Source organism: Callorhinchus milii, unplaced genomic scaffold (genome assembly GCF_018977255.1).
Source record: "Callorhinchus milii isolate IMCB2004 unplaced genomic scaffold, IMCB_Cmil_1.0 Scaffold74, whole genome shotgun sequence".
In the NCBI taxonomy this organism is placed as follows: Eukaryota; Metazoa; Chordata; class Chondrichthyes; order Chimaeriformes; family Callorhinchidae; genus Callorhinchus; species Callorhinchus milii.
In genome coordinates, this window is record NW_024704815.1 from 220,437 (window position 1) to 238,843 (window position 18,407).

General features: G+C 41.9%; 1 protein-coding gene across 2 annotated transcripts in view; it reads right to left on the reverse strand.

Annotated features, from left to right (window-relative positions):
* srfbp1 (serum response factor binding protein 1) overlaps positions 1–8,284 on the reverse strand; it is a 61,926-nt gene extending 53,642 nt beyond the window's left edge. For both annotated transcript variants that reach the window (XM_042345690.1, XM_042345689.1), the window contains exons 1-2: positions 8,198–8,284; positions 4,026–4,098 (exon numbers count right to left, since the gene is read on the reverse strand). In XM_042345690.1, coding sequence (XP_042201624.1) covers positions 4,026–4,098; positions 8,198–8,277 — 153 coding nt within the window. In that variant the 5' untranslated portion in view covers positions 8,278–8,284. The remainder of the gene's footprint in view (positions 1–4,025; positions 4,099–8,197) is intronic.
* Positions 8,285–18,407: the final 10,123 nt, after the last annotated feature.

An 18,407-nucleotide genomic window follows, 5' to 3' on the forward strand; every position in this document is an offset into this window, starting at 1 on the left:
GCGCTAGAAGACTACTCCAGTAATTACATTATACTCCAACCTCCCATTGTACTAAATAAAATGCAATATCAAAATGAATTTTTTACATAATGTGCTGCTTTATTTATTGAATTACATAAATTTTAAGGTAGTTAACAATTTGAATGCTCAACCTTCGTTCACATTGTGAAGTTTGAGAGATTCATCAACATCTGAACATCTATGCGACACAATGCAGCAAAGGTTATGTTACAACATACATGTGACGTTTCTCCTAGCGAATGTACTCATATCTGATAGATTATATTGCTAAAACAACCTAGTGATGAATAGCATGCAAACAGAAAGCTGTGGTGAAAGACCTGATTTGAATCACAGTTGATAATGCAGTTGACATTGACACTTTACACACATTACGTGTGAACTGCAGGATATGATGTCAACAGCAACCTGCTGACCTGGAAGCCAGGTGTGTTTCTCGTGAGCGGGGATCCACAGGACACCAGCACTTTAAGCCCAGCAGCACTATACTGATGGGTTCTGAAAGTGAGTTTCCCTGCATTAGGCTTCACCCTACCGTGGTTTACAGGGGAAATAAACCTTGTGTATGTTATACAAATACGAAGACATGCAGTAGCTCGGACAGAATACAGGAGGAGTTTGCTTCATTTATTCTTGAAAAAGTACCATCAGTCCCATTAATCCTTTGTAAAGAATGCTACTACAAACACTGGGAATTGTGTAGCGTGTTGTAGCATTCTGAAATACCTTGAACTGCAACTCATACCATCTCTTTCCTTCCAAACTGGAAAACTGATTCCCTAATCCCAACCAATTGAGTCACAACACAGCATAATTATGGAATAACAGCATCCCCAAATCCTCTTCATATCTGTAACTGCCAGGATGACTTAACAACAACAACAAGAATACATTTGTATAGCGCCTTTCACGTCGGGAGGACGTCCCAAGGCGCTGGACAGAGTACAGCATTTCAGAACCGAGCTGGGGTCAGGGAGGGAGAAGGGAGGGGAAAGGAAGGGGGTTGACCGATGGGATGGTCGAAGAGGAAGGTTTTAAGGCGGGACAAAGGAGGCTAAGGAGGGGGCGGGTGGAGTGACTGGGGGATGGAATTTCAGAGGTTGGGGGCAGAGTGGCTGAAGGCTTTCCCGCCAATGGTGGGGCGGGTGGGTCGGGGGACGTGGAGCAGGCCGGAGCCGGCTGAGCGGGGGGAGCAGGCGGGTTGGTAGGGGGTTAGGAGGTCGCAGAGGTAAGGTGGGGTGAGGCCATGGAGGACTTTGTAGGTGAAGACCAGGATCTTGAACTAGATCCTCTGAAGGATAGGGAGCCAATGGGCGAGAATGGGGGAGATGGGATCACGGAGTTTGGTGCGGGAGAGGACACCATTGTCATTGACAATAATAGTCATTGACACCATTTTATTTTTAATGAAATGCAACGTACTGAATTAAAGAAGGGCATCAAATTGTGGGCAATGAGGCTGCAACCTAATCTGGGTGTTCAGATGACTTTAAAAAAAAGTCCATGAGTTGCACTTTCTTGGTTTAGATCATCAGAACCCTGCAATTAAACTGCACCCTCATTACTCATCTAAACCAGCCTTAATTCCATATGTTCTTTTTTTAAAAAAAGTGGTTTTAATGTTGTAATTGCCCTGTGAAACAAGTGCCCCAGAAAGTTGGGGCCTGGTGCATGGTGGGTTTATGCCTGGATACCCTAGAATGCCAGGTTTCTGATCTCAACCATATTTTCATGGAGAAATGATGAACAGAGACCAGATGTCTCTCCCCTAGGGGATAGTTGTATGGAAAATTTAAGAGTCGGCCGGCCGGTAAGTGCGCATGGGTCAATGGGAAAGGACGTCATTTCCCACAATTCAAGTAAGCCGGTAACTGTGGGAGTAATGGAGGGTAGGGGAGCGGCAGAAAGAGTTAGGAGGTGATTAATATGTGTAGCGCAAATAAATCAAAGTGGTTTTGATAGGAAACTGAATGGGACTTGGGTGAATGTATGACTTTGTGTATGAAGGTAAGACATATGCGAGATTTACTCTAATAATAATAATTCACCCACAAAATATAGTCAATTTATTTTACACTATATTCTGTGAAGCGCGTTGAGTCGTCTATATCAAATGCGAGGATTATTATTAATATGTTCAAACACAGTTTTAAAACTTTTTTTCCAACATAAGAGCTCCACATTGCAGTACGTAGCACTGTTTATGATTTTTTTTCCTAAACTTGCCAGTGATCGACACTTCGCAATAACAATGGCTCTCTTGAATTTTTTTTAAAAATTGTGATTACAGAAGGAAATCAAAACTAGTTACACCTCAGATTTACCTCATTTAATAATACTTTTGTTTTAAAAATAATCACTCAAAATGAAATCTTGGCACATGAAATAAGGGCAATTTCAATCAATGTCTCGAAAAAACTTACAAGCAGTCCAAGTTATAGTTCATAAATGCATAAATTATACCAGTGTTCTAATCTCTCTAGTCTCACGGTACTGAAAAGGCTATAGAAGTTAATAAATTCCTTATGGCTTTCTCTGAAGCAGGCAATGACAGCCTGTGGTCTCAGATAACTCAAATAACTTTTCTTTTTCCACATTTAGATGTTTTGCGCAAATTAAAATGCTCAGAATAGATTTCAATAACTTTGTACAGAATGCCCCAGAGTGACCAGGGTCATGAATCAACTGTGCTGTTTAACCTCAAGGGCAAACCTACGATTAATGCCTTCAAGAATTATGCAGTTGCTGCTGATGTGGTTCAGCAGCACGAAAGAAATCACCAACACAGAACTATGAAGATGTACAACATAGATGGGTTGAACATTTGACCCATGCCATGGTACGGAGCAGAACAGGGGCTCAGCTGTGACATCAGAACAAGGAACCACATTGAGGAGACTAAGGGGCCCAGAATTCAATAACAACTTGCATTTATATAACACCCTTCATGCAAGGTAGCGTCCCAGAGTGTTTCACAGCCTGACAACAATTCCTCTTGTTCTTACACTTGTCTTAAAATTTGTCTCCAAAAAGCCATGAATTGAATGACCAATTTTTATTTGGAGAAACCAACTCGCTTCTCTTTTTGAATAGTGCCATGGGATCTTTAAATGTCTACCCTAAACAGACAGATGCGAACTCGGTTTAAAGTCTTACCATAAGGACAATCCAGCCTCTAACAATACAGCACACTCCCAGCATTGCAATAGGTTGTCAGCCTAAGAGGCATAGAAATCACCTTGGCTAATCTCAGGACTCTTCCAGAGTTTGTTTAGATTGCCACCTGCAGAAGCTCAGGGGGAAGTTGTACCTCATCCAGTTTAATGTGTGAAAGGAGCATCGGAGAAAGGGGAAGGAAGAAAGAGCATTTCACTACAATGTAGAGTTTATGTTTCCCACAAACTTTCTTAAAATCTCAGACGTTATGCTGATTGTCTGCCACAGAACTTTTGGTGAGACAGAACAGATCACAATAAATAGGGATAACACTATGCAGGAATTTCCCATGTTGGCAGAGGCTTGAATGACGTTATCCCCTTCCAAGTTTGCCAGAATAGGCAACAAAAAGTACAGTACTCCAACGACATTATGCTTTTCATGTAACATTTAACATCCTTGAAAATTTAAAATCACAAATGCACAGTCTCACAAATATGCATTTAATTTGGCAGCGGAATTTGATTTTTTGTTCTTGTTCCCATGACATGCACTCCACTGCAAGGTGGAAAGAAACATGGCACAGAAATGAGACTTGGACATGCACGTAATCCAGATGTGTTAAACTAGGGTCCAAGCTGACAAGAGTGTATTTTTTGGGTGGTTAACTTCCATTTGAATATTTATTATTTAAAATAGTAAAAACACATTTTTGAAAAGAAAACTGCCCTATATATATGCAGGTGGTTTCCTTTAGCAGCAGCTCTACGCTTTTTAAGTGTCCTCAGATAATCAAACATGTTTCTGACTGAAAGACTTTTTGCTTCATAAATACACAAAGGTAATACCTTCAGAGCGTGGATTTCCTCCAAGAGCCTTTCTGCCCGCTTTTGGTTCTTACAAATGGCATCAGCTGTTCCCCTGCAGGATGGTCAGATATGCAACATCATTTTAGTTTGAATATTAAACAGATAATGAACCAGATTCAACCACATAACATTTTTAAAAAAACAAACAAAACTACAGTTTTTTTTAACTTTGGCTTGGCTCAAATATTGGTGCAGACGACCCACTGATATATGGCTGTTTGCATTGTTGTACATATAGAGCCTGGCAATTTTATTCCACCTTCATTCTTCTTCCACACCACTCAACGAACAATTTCACAGCAAGATGTTGATGCTTGTTAATTGAAAATACCTACTGCTGCACCAGGATGGTTCTTTCTTTGTGAAATATAGAAAATCAAAGGATTCTGTTGCAATAAAAATGATGGTAAGAACAACAAAAACACCTTGCATTCATATAGAGCCTTTCTCATAGGATGATGTCTCAAAATGCTTTACGGAGAAAGAGTGGATGTCCAAGCAGGAATGTAGGTTTGGAGGTAATAATAATGCTTGCATTTGATATTTTGTGGGCGAAACGCCCATAAGATAGGAATATGGAGGGAGGTTACTAAAGGGAAATTCAGAGGAAGATTTTAGAAGGGCTTTTGAAAATAGAAAGGGAGTGTTCTCACTCTAGAAAATGGGAGCAAAGTATCTGAAAGCCTGTCCACCATTGGAGGATCGGAGGGTTCAAGGAAAATGCAGCAAGTCCAAGTTATCATTCCTGAGAGAATGGGCAGGGCAGTGGGATCGTCATAGATCACAGACTAAGGGCAGGGTAAGGGCATGAAGGCATCTGAAAGGTAGATCAAAGATCTTGAGTTAATCCACTGGGGGAAAAGGGAATAATTGGAGCCTGGCAAAATACCAGAAAGAAGATCCAATTATATGCATATGGGAGCAATGCAAACTTTATTATAATAATCCTTACATTTACATTTATTGTAAATTTATCATAGACCCGGAATGTGTGGAGAATCATGTCCTTCGTAATGTCATGGCAAATTTAAAAAATTTCACTTTTTTTTACTGCTCTACAGTTATCCTGTTTCACTTTTTAAACTTTCTTCGATGTAAGTTCTGGAGACATCGCCTTATATTCAGAACAATGTAGTATTCCATCCTTTCGATACCCTGGTCAAGATTGAATTGAAAATGAACATCTGGATTTTTTAAAAAAATGCCTGGCTGGAAGACCTTAAAAAAATTGTAGTCAACGTAGACACTTGGGCAAGTTATAAGCTTGGTATTTAAATGGTTAGGGCAGCAGAGTTGAACAATATATTGAAATATTATAACATAATATCATCCTTGCATTAGATTTCGCCTGCAAAATATACTGTGAAGCTCTTTGAGACGTCTTAACGACATGATAAGGCACTATATCAAGTGCAAGGATTATTATTATTACTATTATATGATTATATGTATGGAAGGGCCTTTCAAATCAGGTGGACGTCTTGAAGCACTTTACAGGAATTACTGTAAAGTCTAGGGACTGTGTATTTTTGTAGTCAATAATTTTGCATAAAGCAATGTCCCATAAACATGTATGACAATGCAGCACAGCCTCAGTTTAAAAAACTTCACTGTACTGAAGTGTCAGACTAGACTATGAGTTCAAAGTCCCAACATATGGTTTGAGCCCACAACCTTCTGACTCAAGAGGCGAGAATGTTACCAACTGAGGCAGGCTGACACCTGGCTGTGAAAATGGGAGTATGTACAGTACATAGATTCAACATTGAAAAAGTGACCCAGACAGTTGCAAATCTGAACTCCTATTTGAATTGGCCTGGGTTAAATGTCCTGCTGTTTACTTCTTGTTGCACATACTCCACAGGAAATGTTTAAATAAAATACATGCTGCAGTTCTAAAGGGTTTTCTCTCTTTACACTGATATTGTGTACACAAATATTTAAACCATGTACTCAGGAAAGCTGCGATGGGTAAATAAAATGTGTGGATTTTTTTCCAGGGTCATTTTGACTTGTCACAATAAATGTTCTTGATTCATCTTTAATATGCTAGTCTCACACACAAATAATGATGTATGTCTAAATTCTGTGCAGGAATGAAACACTTGCACTCGACACCTTAATGTTTAGTCAATGAGGAAATCACAGTCACATTCATTTTACCTTGACATCCAGGGCGATATAGATGTGAGAAATGAAACCTTCTAGCGCAATGCTGACCAAAGACACACAAAAAAAACAAGATGAGTGATAATATTCACGTTCACAGATTTGGAAGGACAAGGATTCCATCCCTTACTCTGCTCACTTCCTATTCTTTGCGACATCTCAAGTGGGGGCAATGGCAAGCAAAAACAACATTGTGTCCCTCCAGGGGAAGGAAAAGACAATCAGACTGGATCTCCTCCTGCCTTGACCCTTGTTGCCTCCTAGCAGCCGGCCAAATGGAGCACGAACAGAGATCCAGACGTTACCTCTTGGCAGCTGAGCTCGAGGCCAGGCAGACTAAAGAAACACATGATAATGGAGGGAAATTGACATCAATTTTCTTGACATTAATTAAGTCGCGCTTGGATCTTTTTAAAAAAAACCCTGGATACTTTTAAATTGTTGATTGCGCCAAATTATTTTTTTATCCGGAATTTTTTCAGCTGGGAAAAATGCTGATCTCATACTGCGTTATAAATCTTGAATGTCTGAATTTACTAGGGTGAGGAATGTGTGAAGTTCCTTAAAATTCCAGTAGTGTTTTTACAAACATGTTTGTACACCAGGCTTGTGTAAGTTATTACACGTGAAGCTAACGCTATGCGGAGTGGGATGACAGCATACTGGTGAGTGTTGAGTCTCCTGAGAGTTGGAACTTTGAAAGCGTCCTTAATACCGTAGTTAATAGACAACTTCAAAAGTTAAGCTTGTATATTTATACAGCAAGACTGAAATGGGATTTTAGAGTAAGATTAGAGCGATAATTAGAATGTCTATGTTGTGCGTACATGCACTTCTGGTGATTGTAGAGGGGAGGCTGATTGGTAGGTTTGAATGAGGTGCAACGTGAAGTGTCTTTCTAACTTTGTAACTTTAATTGTAGCTCTCTACATTTGCAATTACAAAGACAAAAAAAAACATTTTTTGTTGGGTCAGCTGGGTGTCTGACACAGGCATCAGCCTGAGAGTTCTACATACATGACACTCAGACATGGAAATTACCCTGCATCTGCAATGGAATGTGCACTCTCTCCCTGGAGAAACACACTATACTTACCCAATTCCAGAGGGGATTAGGTGTACGTTGGTGACAGCCAAGGTTTAGGGATACCAGAGTGTGCTTTGAGCTACTGCTGCAATTTAACCAGCTCAAAAACCACATAGCCATTGAACTACCCTTTATAATAATAAAACACCTTTTTGTAAGCTTCCTACTGATTGCCCAGCAAGGACCACCCTACTTGCTAAAGCTTTGGCTAGCATGGTCAACAGGAACTAAGGAGGAAGAATCCCTAGTTCCCGTGGGCTATTCTGACCTTCAAAGTCCATTTGATGAACCAGTCTGGCTGGTCTGTTAGCAGCAGTGCCGTGCAGTTCTGTGGATCTGCTTGGTTCAGGAATCTAACTACCAAGATTAACCCAAAAGATTGTCTCGATTCTAACATTCTGTTACCAAGCAATTCACCAGGAACCAGCTCAGCTCCTAGGAGATCCCACTTATTTATCTCCCAAGGTCAATAGCCACCAGTTGGTTATTTTGTATTGATAAGTGCAGGTTTGAGCCCTCACTAAGTGGATGGAAGGTGCTAGAAAGTAGGGCGGTACTGCGAGCTTCCTGGTGAGCAGCATAGCTCAGCATGAAATGTGTGAGAGCATTGACATGTTCTCCTCCCCACAGCGTGGACATACAGCCCTTACCCACTGAGCGATTGTTCCACCAGCTGGAGATGCGGAACTCAAGCAGCATCTGCTTCCCTCTCTATAAACCAATCAAGATGAATACCATGCCTCGAGTATAGGAATGTGTGTTCACAAACTTGGACTCCAGGTAACTAGTGATTGTGTCAGATATTCCAGCAACTGTAAGGCAGGCTGTTAAACACTTCGCCTAGAACTGCAGAGAAACACTGAAACAAACAAAAAGAGATATTTCACCAACTAACTTTTTTGCCTTCAGCTGTGTCATGTGTCTTGTTAGTTTTCGGATGACTAAAGTTCTTGCTGTTCTCACATCTTTTCTCATTTTAACAACCTGGAAACAAAAAGAAAAACGATTTAGTTAATAAACTTCATTTTAATAAAAGCAATAACTTAAAAGTAGTTTGAAGAATGCAAACTTATCTGGCAATTTTCCCTGTCTGAACATTCACAATTTGTATTAAATGTGAAATCTTACATTCCAGCATTCAATGGCAACTAACCAGGCCCAAATCCAAGAATCGAACTCATGTCTAAAAGAAACAGGCTTTTGAGGTGGAGACATTCCTAACCACTCATGTTTTAATGTTATTCTTGGACCTCCATCTCAACATATAAGAGACAGGGGAAAGAAAAAACATTTTTAAGATTCAATGAGTGTTAGAATGTAAAACCCTTATTTGGAAGTTATAATATTGATCTAATTCATTATCTTCCTTAGCTCCATGTTCAATGCTTCAAATAAAACCATTTATTATCCCCCCAAATATCCAACCCAACAACAAGAAATGACATTCAACTCTACAAATCCATGTTAATAAGGCAATTAAAAAAAAGATCAGTCTAGACTGTTAGACTTTAGTCTGAACTCAGTAGGCATTTTCTTGCTAAGAGTGTACATTGCAGTCAGGGTTGAATGAACTGCGAATATGAAACGGACATTCATCACAGGACATCAAGACTGACGCTTGTAAATATCCAAAAGCCTGCACACTCTTTGAAGAGTCATTCGCCTGCAGCACTTTGCACACATTCATTAAAAGTGCTGGAGAAACCAAAGGTATTATTTCTTGCAACAACTACAGTGGAAGTTTTTCTTTAACAAACATTTTTAAATTGGTCTTAATCCAACTCAAAATTGCATTGGATATACATTACTATTTGCTAGACTAAAGTATATAGCCAAGAAATCAAGATCACAATTTTGTATAATTTCCATTTGAAACTTTTAACAACAAAATTAGCAAGGTCACTACATAAAAAAGGAACAACAAACACTCAACACCTTAGTAGTAGGTGTTGTTATATTACAGTGGTACTAGGATTTCACTTAAATATCTAGAAATTGAGGAAAAAGGTAAGCTGCACTGGATCCCCACAAGACAGTTAAGATAAACTAGGTGACACTCCATACGCTTTTATTTACAACAATCAACAACAACAACAAGATTTCATTTCGGGAAGACGTCCCAAGGCGCTGAACAGTTGGGTCAGGGCCCGAGCAGGGGGGAAATAGTCAGGGTGAGGGGAGGGAAGGGAGGGAGCGAGGAGGGGGTAGAGAGTTGAGAGGGGAGCTGAAGGCACGGTCAAAGAGAAAGGTCTTGAGACCGACCTTGAAGGAGGAAAGGGAGGAGGCGGTGAAGGCACTGGGGGATAGAGTTCCAGAGCCTCGGGGCTGAGAGGCTGAAGGCCCGGCCACCGATGGTAGGGCGGTTGGGGCGGGGGATGTGGAGCAGACCAGAGCCGGAGGAACGGAGGGTACGGGCAGGTAGGTAGGGGGATAGTAGGTTGGAGAGGTAAGAGGGAGCAAGGCCGTGAATGGCCTTGTAGGTGAGGATGACGATCTTGAATTCGTGACACAACCGTGACATGTGCAGAGTCCACACAGATTCTTGCGTTCCAAGGAATTAAAAAAGGATGGGAACATTAGAATATTGAGACGCCATTCACCATTTGACAAGGTGGTGACAAGATCTCAATCAATTACAGGCACCTAATGCACGGTGGTGGAGGTAGGTCTCGTAGCCGTTTCAAAGCACTCCTGCTCATTACTCTGCAGGCAGCAATGTAGAGTAAATTCCTTTAAGGAATTCTTGCAAAACTTTGGTTCTTAATGTCTACCATTCAGCAGCCAGGCCATTGACCTAAATAGGGCTGAATGCCAGACTCTACCACTCTGATGGAAGAGTAGATACTTTGAATTTGTCAGGAGGATATAAGCTGTTTCACCCAACAGGAAATGCAGGCCATTGAATGAAGATCATTGAGGCAATTTTTAATCCAATGTGATCACCATTTCTATCTCTCCGTCTAGTGGAACTGCACGAAGAGAGAGATTATATAAACAGAAGCAGGCAGCATATCCTGCCAATGAACAAAATTCCCATTCTTGAGCCTTGCACACAGTACATGTGGTTCACATGTGGTCAATCTAGTATAGCAACAAAGCAGCTCTTGGCAGACAAACACCTAGAAGGCTTCTGAAAAAGGTTTACCACTGGATATGTTCACTGGAGTTGCAAGTCTTTTGTCAGCATACAATTCAGGCAGACATTCTGACATTGTGGAGTCGAGTAGCTCAGTGGTTAGAGCACTCGCTTTGCAAGTGAGAGACCTGAGTTCAATTCCAGGCAGAGGGCGAAACCTTGGGCAAGTTTCCTTACTCCACACAGAGCCTAATAATAATCCTCCAAAACCAAAACAATAATAAATTGGTCATTTTCAATCCACGACTGTTTGTGGAACATTGCTATGCGTAATTGGCTGCCGCGTTTGCCCATAAATATACAGTTAATTCACTTTACAGTGTGTTCTGTGAAGCGCTTTGGGACGTCCTCCCGAAGTGAAAAGCGCTATATCAAATGCAAGGATTATTATTATTATTAAGAGTAACTATTTGGAAACAATACATAAACGAATATTGGACATCTACAACAACTTGCATTCATATAAAGCCCTTCACGTGGGACAGCGTCTCGGAGCCTGACCCTGAGCCGGGGGGAGGGAGGAGGTGACCGCAAGCACAATTGAAGAGGAAGGTCTTCTGGCATGATCTAAAAGAGGGGTAGGAGGGGGGATGGCGGGGGGATTGTGGGAGAGAGTGCCAAAGCTTCGGAGTGTAGTGGCTGAAAACGTGACCGCCGATAGGAGCGGAGGGGACGAAGGACAAGCAGGAAGGCCAGAGCCAGCTGAGCAGAGGCAGCAGGTAGTGGAGTGGGGGAGAAAGCAGTGTTTAGGACGTCTGGTGTTTAGCACAAAGAATATCAGTTATTCACTGTACCAAGACCAGTTTGCAAATACTAATTGAAAGCCAGAATGTTGACATCAACAACTCGATCTTTTGCAAATAATTCTGACAAGGCTAAGTTGATCCATTCACATTTTCAAGACTCAGGTGGATAGATATTTTGTTAGGTCAGAATATCAAGGGATATGGGACAAGGACGGATAATTGGAGTTGAGGTACAGACCAGCCATGATCTTATAGAATGGTGGAACAGGCTGAATGGCCTACTCTTGTTTCTGTGTTTCTATATTTTGAGAGACTGCTCCAAATTCTGTCAGAGAAGATGCTAATTTCACTACCAGCTTTAAACACCCGAATGTCTACAAAACTACTTCGGACCCCCATCTTTTAAAATGGAGATATAAAATAATAACCCAAAAATATAAACAATAGAGATTAATGGAATTAAACTCCTAGAAAGATGGACAATCATTGACGGCTTAAACAATCATGGCCAATTGCCAACTCTATTCAAGTGCACTGGGAACCTGAGACTGCCAGCATACAGGTTCCTAAAAGAAAATTCTCGATTTCTTGTGTATTCTTGTTTCGTAACACATCAGTTAGACAGAAAATCTACACGTGACTAACTCAATCTTATGGTTGGAATTGGGGGGAAAGAAAGACAGCTGTATGGCACTGTTGCAGTATTTTATATGCACAGTGGGTCCTTATCCCTTAACCTGGGTTCACCCAGGTTTTCAATATATTAAACATAAATTTACAATAAAATCTTGGATTGATGTTTTATGAAGTGGCCAAACCCTTTTAATGTAGAAATGCTAAGGTGCACAATATTGAGAATTTGTACAGTGGAATCTATGCTTCATTTCCAAAGGAAGAGGAGGTGGATGAAACAAAGGAATAACCATTTTGCCAGATGAGGTTGGTTGATCAACCATTAACACCTAAAGTTTGCCAACCCTGCTGTCTACAAAAACAAAGCAACCAGACACAGTAATTTTCCACATTAGAAATTTATGAACAAAAATGTGCAAGACTGGTCATGGAACCAAATTCACATTCCTACACAGCTGTCAAGAGGGACATTTGGTAGGATGATCTTTTAGCAGAAGATGCAACCACAAAAACAACAACAACAACAACAACAACAACAAGATTCCATTTATAAAGCGCCTTTCATGTCAGGAGGACGTCCCAAGGCGCTGCACAGTTGGGTCATGACCTGAGCAGGGGGGAAATGGTCAGGGTGAGGGGAGGGAAGGGAGGGAGAGAGGAGGGGGGAAATGGTCAGGGTGAGGGGAGGGAAGGGAGGGAGGGAGCGAGGAGGGGAAGAGAGTCGAGAGGGAGCTGAAGGCACGGTCAAAGAGAAAAGTTTTGAGACCGGCCTTGAAGGAGGAAAGGGAGGAAGCGGCGAAGGCACTGGGGGATGGAGTTCCAGAGCCTCGGGGCTGAGAGGCTGAAGGCCCGACCACCAATGGTAGGGCGGTTGGGGCGGGGGATGTGGAGCAGACCGGAGCCAGAGGAACGGAGGGTACGGGCGGGTAGGTAGGGGGATAGTAGGTTGGAGAGGTAGGAGGGAGCAAGGCCGTGAATGGCCTTGTAGGTGAGGATGAGGATCTTGAATCGATCCTCTGGGGGATGGGGAGCCAGTGGAGGCGAGCGAGGGTGGGAGTGATGTGGTCCCGAAGCCTGGTGCGGGACAGTACACAGCTGCAGAGTTCTGAATGACCTGCAGCTTGTGGAGGGAGGTGCCGGGAAGGCCGGCGAGGAGAGAGTTCCCATAGTCCAGCCTTGAGGTGATAAAGGCGTGAACCAGGGTTTCAGCAGCGTGAGGGGTGAGGTAGTGCCGTAGTCTGGCGATGTTCCGGAGGTGATGGAAGGCGGTGCCAGTTGTTGTGCGGATGTGAGGGAGAAAGGACAGCTCAGGGTCGAACAAAACGCCGAGGTTCCTGACTGGCTTTGAGAGGTGGAGAGTGCAGCCTTGGATGCTGATGCTGTCAGCGCCTGAGGTGCGGAGGCGCTGACGTGAGCCAATCAGGAGGGCCTCGGTTTTTCGCACGTTGAGCTGAAGAAAGTTGTCTCTCGTCCAGGACTCGATGTCGGACAGGCAGCTGTCAGGACATCGGTGGTCGTGGAGTTGAGGGTAGAGGAGGAAAGGTAGAGTTGGGTGTCATCCGCATACATGTGGAAGTTAACCCCATGTCTGCGGATGATGCCACGAAGGGGGAGCATATAGAGGGTGAAGAGGAGGGGACCAAGGACAGAGCCCTGAGGGACACCACATGAGACAGTGCGGGGGGTGGAGGAGAAGCCATTCGTCGAGACAAAGTGAAGACGGTGAGAAAGGTACGACCTAAACCATTCAAGGACAGTGCCTTGAAGGTTGAGGTGGGAGGACAAGCGGTGGAGTAGGATAGCGTGGTCGACCGTATCGAATGCTGCCGATAGGTCGAGGAGGACGAGGAGACAGAGGGAGCCCTGGTCACAGATGGTCAGGATATCATTGAAAACCTTCCACCAGCAATGAGAAGTAGAGAATCGCCTGTTTGTCATCTTGAGTCAGAAGGTTGTGGGTTCAAGTCCCATGTCCGGACTTGAACTCACAGTCTAAGGTGACACTGCTGGGGTGTGTTGCATTGTCAGAGGTTTTAAACCGAGGTCCTGTCTGCCTGTCCAGGATGAAATTAAAGATTCCACAGCACTATTTGAAAAGAGAAGGGAGTTTCTTCTGATGTTTTAGCCAACAAATCTCCCAAATAAACTTGGTCACTCACTCCATAGCTGCTTGTGGGACTGTGCGTAAACTGGCTGTAGCTTTCACCCACAAAATACACAGTCACTCCACTTTACAGCATTTCCTGTGAAATGCTTTAAGACGTCTCAACCGACATGATAAGGCTCTGTATCAAATGCAAGGAATATTATTATTATGGATGTTACATGAATACCTCTACATCAAATCTAAATTTAAGAAATGAGGAAGAGGCATTAGATTACATTTCATGAGAACATCAGTTTGAGGTTCTATTTGCCAGTTCAGATTAATGCTAATTTGAAAAGATAAAGGAGTTTCTTGTCTTGGTCAACAATCCTCCAGACTAATTGACCACTCACCTCACGGATGTTTTGGTGATTAAAATGTGCCCCTAAAATTTACCGGAAGCCTATTATCCATTGTCATCGCTTGGTTCCACATCGCCCAATGGATTGAGTTCAAGATCCCCATTCTTGCATTCAAATCCCCCCATGGTCTACCCCATCCTACCTGTGACCTCAACCACACCATCCCAGCTGTTCTCTTCGTTCAACAAACACTGGCCTGCTTCATGTCCTCACCATCGACAAGCTTTGCATCTTTGGAACTTCATCCCGGAGTCCCGCTGACTTGGTCCCTCCTTGGTCCCACTTTCAATGGACATCTCAAACCCTACTACTTCGGTCTTGCTTTCGGTCATCTTTGCTTTCCCAACCCCCTCTGGTCCCACCTCTAGTCAGGTACCCATTCAACACTGTGAATGCGCTTTGCGATGTCATCCTGATGTAAATGGTGCTATATAATAATAATACTCCTTGCATTTGATATAGCGCCTTATCACGTCTTCGAAAAGTCTCAAAGTGCTTCACAGAATATACTGTAAAGTTAACTGACTGTATATTTTGTGGGTGAAATTAAAATTGTATTGTATTATGAGAACTGTGTAGTATTTTGATGTAAAAAAAAGTTCAAAACTTTTAAAAATACACTTTTAAAACACACTGTAAAGTAAAACCACTTGCATGTATCTTGAGACACCTTTTAAAGCACCTGAAGTTTTGATGGCATCACTTCAAGTATTTATGTTGCATCTCTACAGTAATGGACTATATCTGAAGTACAGTACTGACTGAAAACCTAGAAATGAACCAGAATCCCATTACAAACTTAAATGGAATGCCACGAAATGTAGGAATCTGAATAGTTTCCAACAATTTAATCTGAACAATTGTTGTGTTTCTTGTTAAAGGCATATAAATTTCTGCCATACAAGGAAAGAGATCTGGATCCATTGGCATTTGAATCTGTAACATATTGTAGTTTTTTTTGACCTGTTAACTCATCAATCAACACCCTCCAGTATACACATGCACAGATGTAATTTTTACCATCTACAGAAAGGCACTACATAGTTCTCATCATTATGGAATTCTCTGCCATAAACCGATGGTGAGGAAAGATTCCAGAAATTCGTCTAACAGGGAATTAAACAGAGGTTAGAAAATGAGGTAGATGTTTGAAAAAACAGAATATTTAAGTGTATGAGGAGCGAGCAAGAGAGAATACAACAACTTACATTTATACAGCGCCCCTCACGCAGGTTAGTGTCCCAGAGTGCTTGACAGTGGCGGAACAGGATGCCGAGCCAGGGGGAGGTGACCTTAGACACGGTCGAATAGGAAGGTCTTCAGGCACAACCTTAAGATGGAGAAGGGCAAGGCAGAGGGATAGAGGAAAAGTGTTCCAGAGCTTTGGTTAGTAGTGGCTGAAAACGAGGCCACCAATAGTGGAGGGCATGAGGGAAAGGCAGGAAGCCAAAGCCAGTTGAATGGAGGCAGGCGGTTGTGGGGTAAGCAGGTCGGAGAGGTAGGGAGGTGCCAGAGCATGAAGGAAGTTGAAAACTAGTGTGAGGATCTCAAAATTGATGGGAACCAGTGGAGCCTGGCTAGAGCTGTTGCGATAGGGGTACAGAGTTTAGTACGGGTGATCAAGAATAGATCAAGTGGCTGGCTCATGAGGCAAACAGCAGCGCAGACCCTATGTTATAACATTTGATGATTCTGATACCTTGATGACTTCACATGTATATTAATTTACATGTTATGTAGCTACAGGTTTCTCACAAATCCATCACACGGTTTTTAGTAAAAGGAAGAAAAACAGCTTCAGTGGCATGGTCTTACAAAGCACAGGTACAATATGACACAGAGACTAATAAATGTTTTGCACAGTAGGAGGACATTCTGTTCATCATATCTGTGCCACCAATAGTGTTTCTCAGTTACTGGCAACAGGGATCCTTCCCAAACAGTTCCTGCTAACCCTGCAAACCAAAGCCCTAACCAGTGGAGTGATCCTATTTGGATAAGCAGTAAAGTGTTCTCAATGGCAAATTGAGAAGTTTAAACTTCAGAGGTCCCGAAGCCTTGACACTTGGCAATCTATGCCTAAAACTCTCCTGTGGCTTAAGTGTTCCAAGTATCGGAAAATTTCCATATGTAGGTTGCATACATCAAATTCAGTCTGGTGTGGATACTCTTAAACATGGTGATGGGTTTCCCTGGGTGTCAGATACCTGGCTGAACAAAACAAAATCACATCTGTGCCATTGCTACCTGCTCATTTACTTTCCTCTTAATTTATATCAATCTCACATTCCAGCTCTTTCCCCATACTCCTTTATACAAGTAAGGCCACTTACACAATTTATCAAGTCTAGTTAATAAAACCAGACTAATTCCAACTGCACATAATTTACATCAAACTACTGTGTCCTTCAAACACTAAAATTCAGTTGTAAAATATCCTATTGCTGCTCAGTATTTCACATGTGGATGTTGATTATTTTTTAACCCCAAGAACAAGTATGCATTTTGAACCACTGGCATCAAAGAAACATTGTGGATGAAACAACTTGCATGAAAATGCAAGTTCATAGTTTTTATTGATAAAATGTAAGGATTAATAATAGATCGCAATTATAAAAGAATACATTTGCCTTACTGATTAATCCATCACATATTTCCCATGCAATATGTCAAATAATGGTAGATAAGTAAATTGAACAACAGTTTTGCAATGAGAAATTATCCCTTACTTAGTTTTAAAATTATTAAACACAGGAAATATAGTGGTGAGCAGTGAAGTATTCATGACAAGTCATTAATTTAATGTTAGAAATGTTGCAAATTAAAAGTCAGCATTTTTCAGTTTTGGAATGGCATTCAGTCTTTTCAGACAGAATTTAATTTGGCTTTGGAACAGAAAAAAGTTCTTTGAATGTTGTGAGAAAGTGATTTATTTGTCAGTACAGGCTAATCTCATTATAATATGGTCAGCTGGGTCCAAAGTCTCACCAACTGCATTATAAGCAAGATGCGAAAAGATGGCCAACTTCTGAGCTATCAGATGTTAAAGTCACTTCCTACATGGACAGGAAATGATTGATGCTTTCTGCATCCACGCTAGGCACAGGAATCCTCACTCGAAGAAGTGTCAGCAGTGTTTTATGGATACATCATGCACACACAAGTTGGCAACAACCCGATAATGCTGAAGTAAGCCATTCAGGAAGTTGGCTTGTCAGTGTGGGGTTAGCAGGGGCTTCACAATAGATGTGCTATAGACGAGACAGCACTATAGCAAACGGTCTCTTAAGCACGTTCTTTTGAACTTTCCAACAATCTCTCTCTGGAATTTCCATGAGTAGGTGGGATGCATGGAATTCTCAGTTTGGTTTGGATACTCTTAAGCATGATGATGGGTTTCCGTATGTGTCAGACACCTGACTGGCCAAAAAAAAGAAACTAGTATAAGAATGTTCCGCAGTCGGAGGAGGAAGGCACTGGTGTTGGGATGACAATGAACTTAGTTTCCCCTTCCCCCCACCTTCACCCCGGGGAGGGAGAGGAGAAACATTAATATTGCTAACTGAAGGGCTCTCCTTCTTCCACAGTCATTCCACACTTTCGCAGACCAGCAAAGGTTTGAATAAGCAAATTAGTCTGCCTCACTTCAAAACCTTTTTTCTAAATAAACTTCTCAAGTGATTAAGTTTCCTGAAAATGTATCAAAAATGCAACAGGTCCCGTGTTCAGCCAACACTGAACACAATCATACAAAGACAGTTCCTAGCAAGCCAGCCCTTTTAAAAACATGCCCATTGTGTGACGAGAGGAACTCACTGTCAAAAGGTTTTCTTCACATTTGCATGAGGGGTTTGACATTATGCAAGTTATAATTCACTGAATTGTAGGTGGTCAGCAAATGAGAGACTGCGATAAAGTGCCACGCATCTCTATGGTTTTATGGTGCTGGGATTGGTCACAAAATGCTGCCAAGAAAAGCACAGGTATAACACCAATAACTCTTTGAAGTTACCTTCATTTTAATAAGAGCTTTTTATTGGGTCAACATAAATGAGCAGCAATATGTTCCCATGGAAAATGAA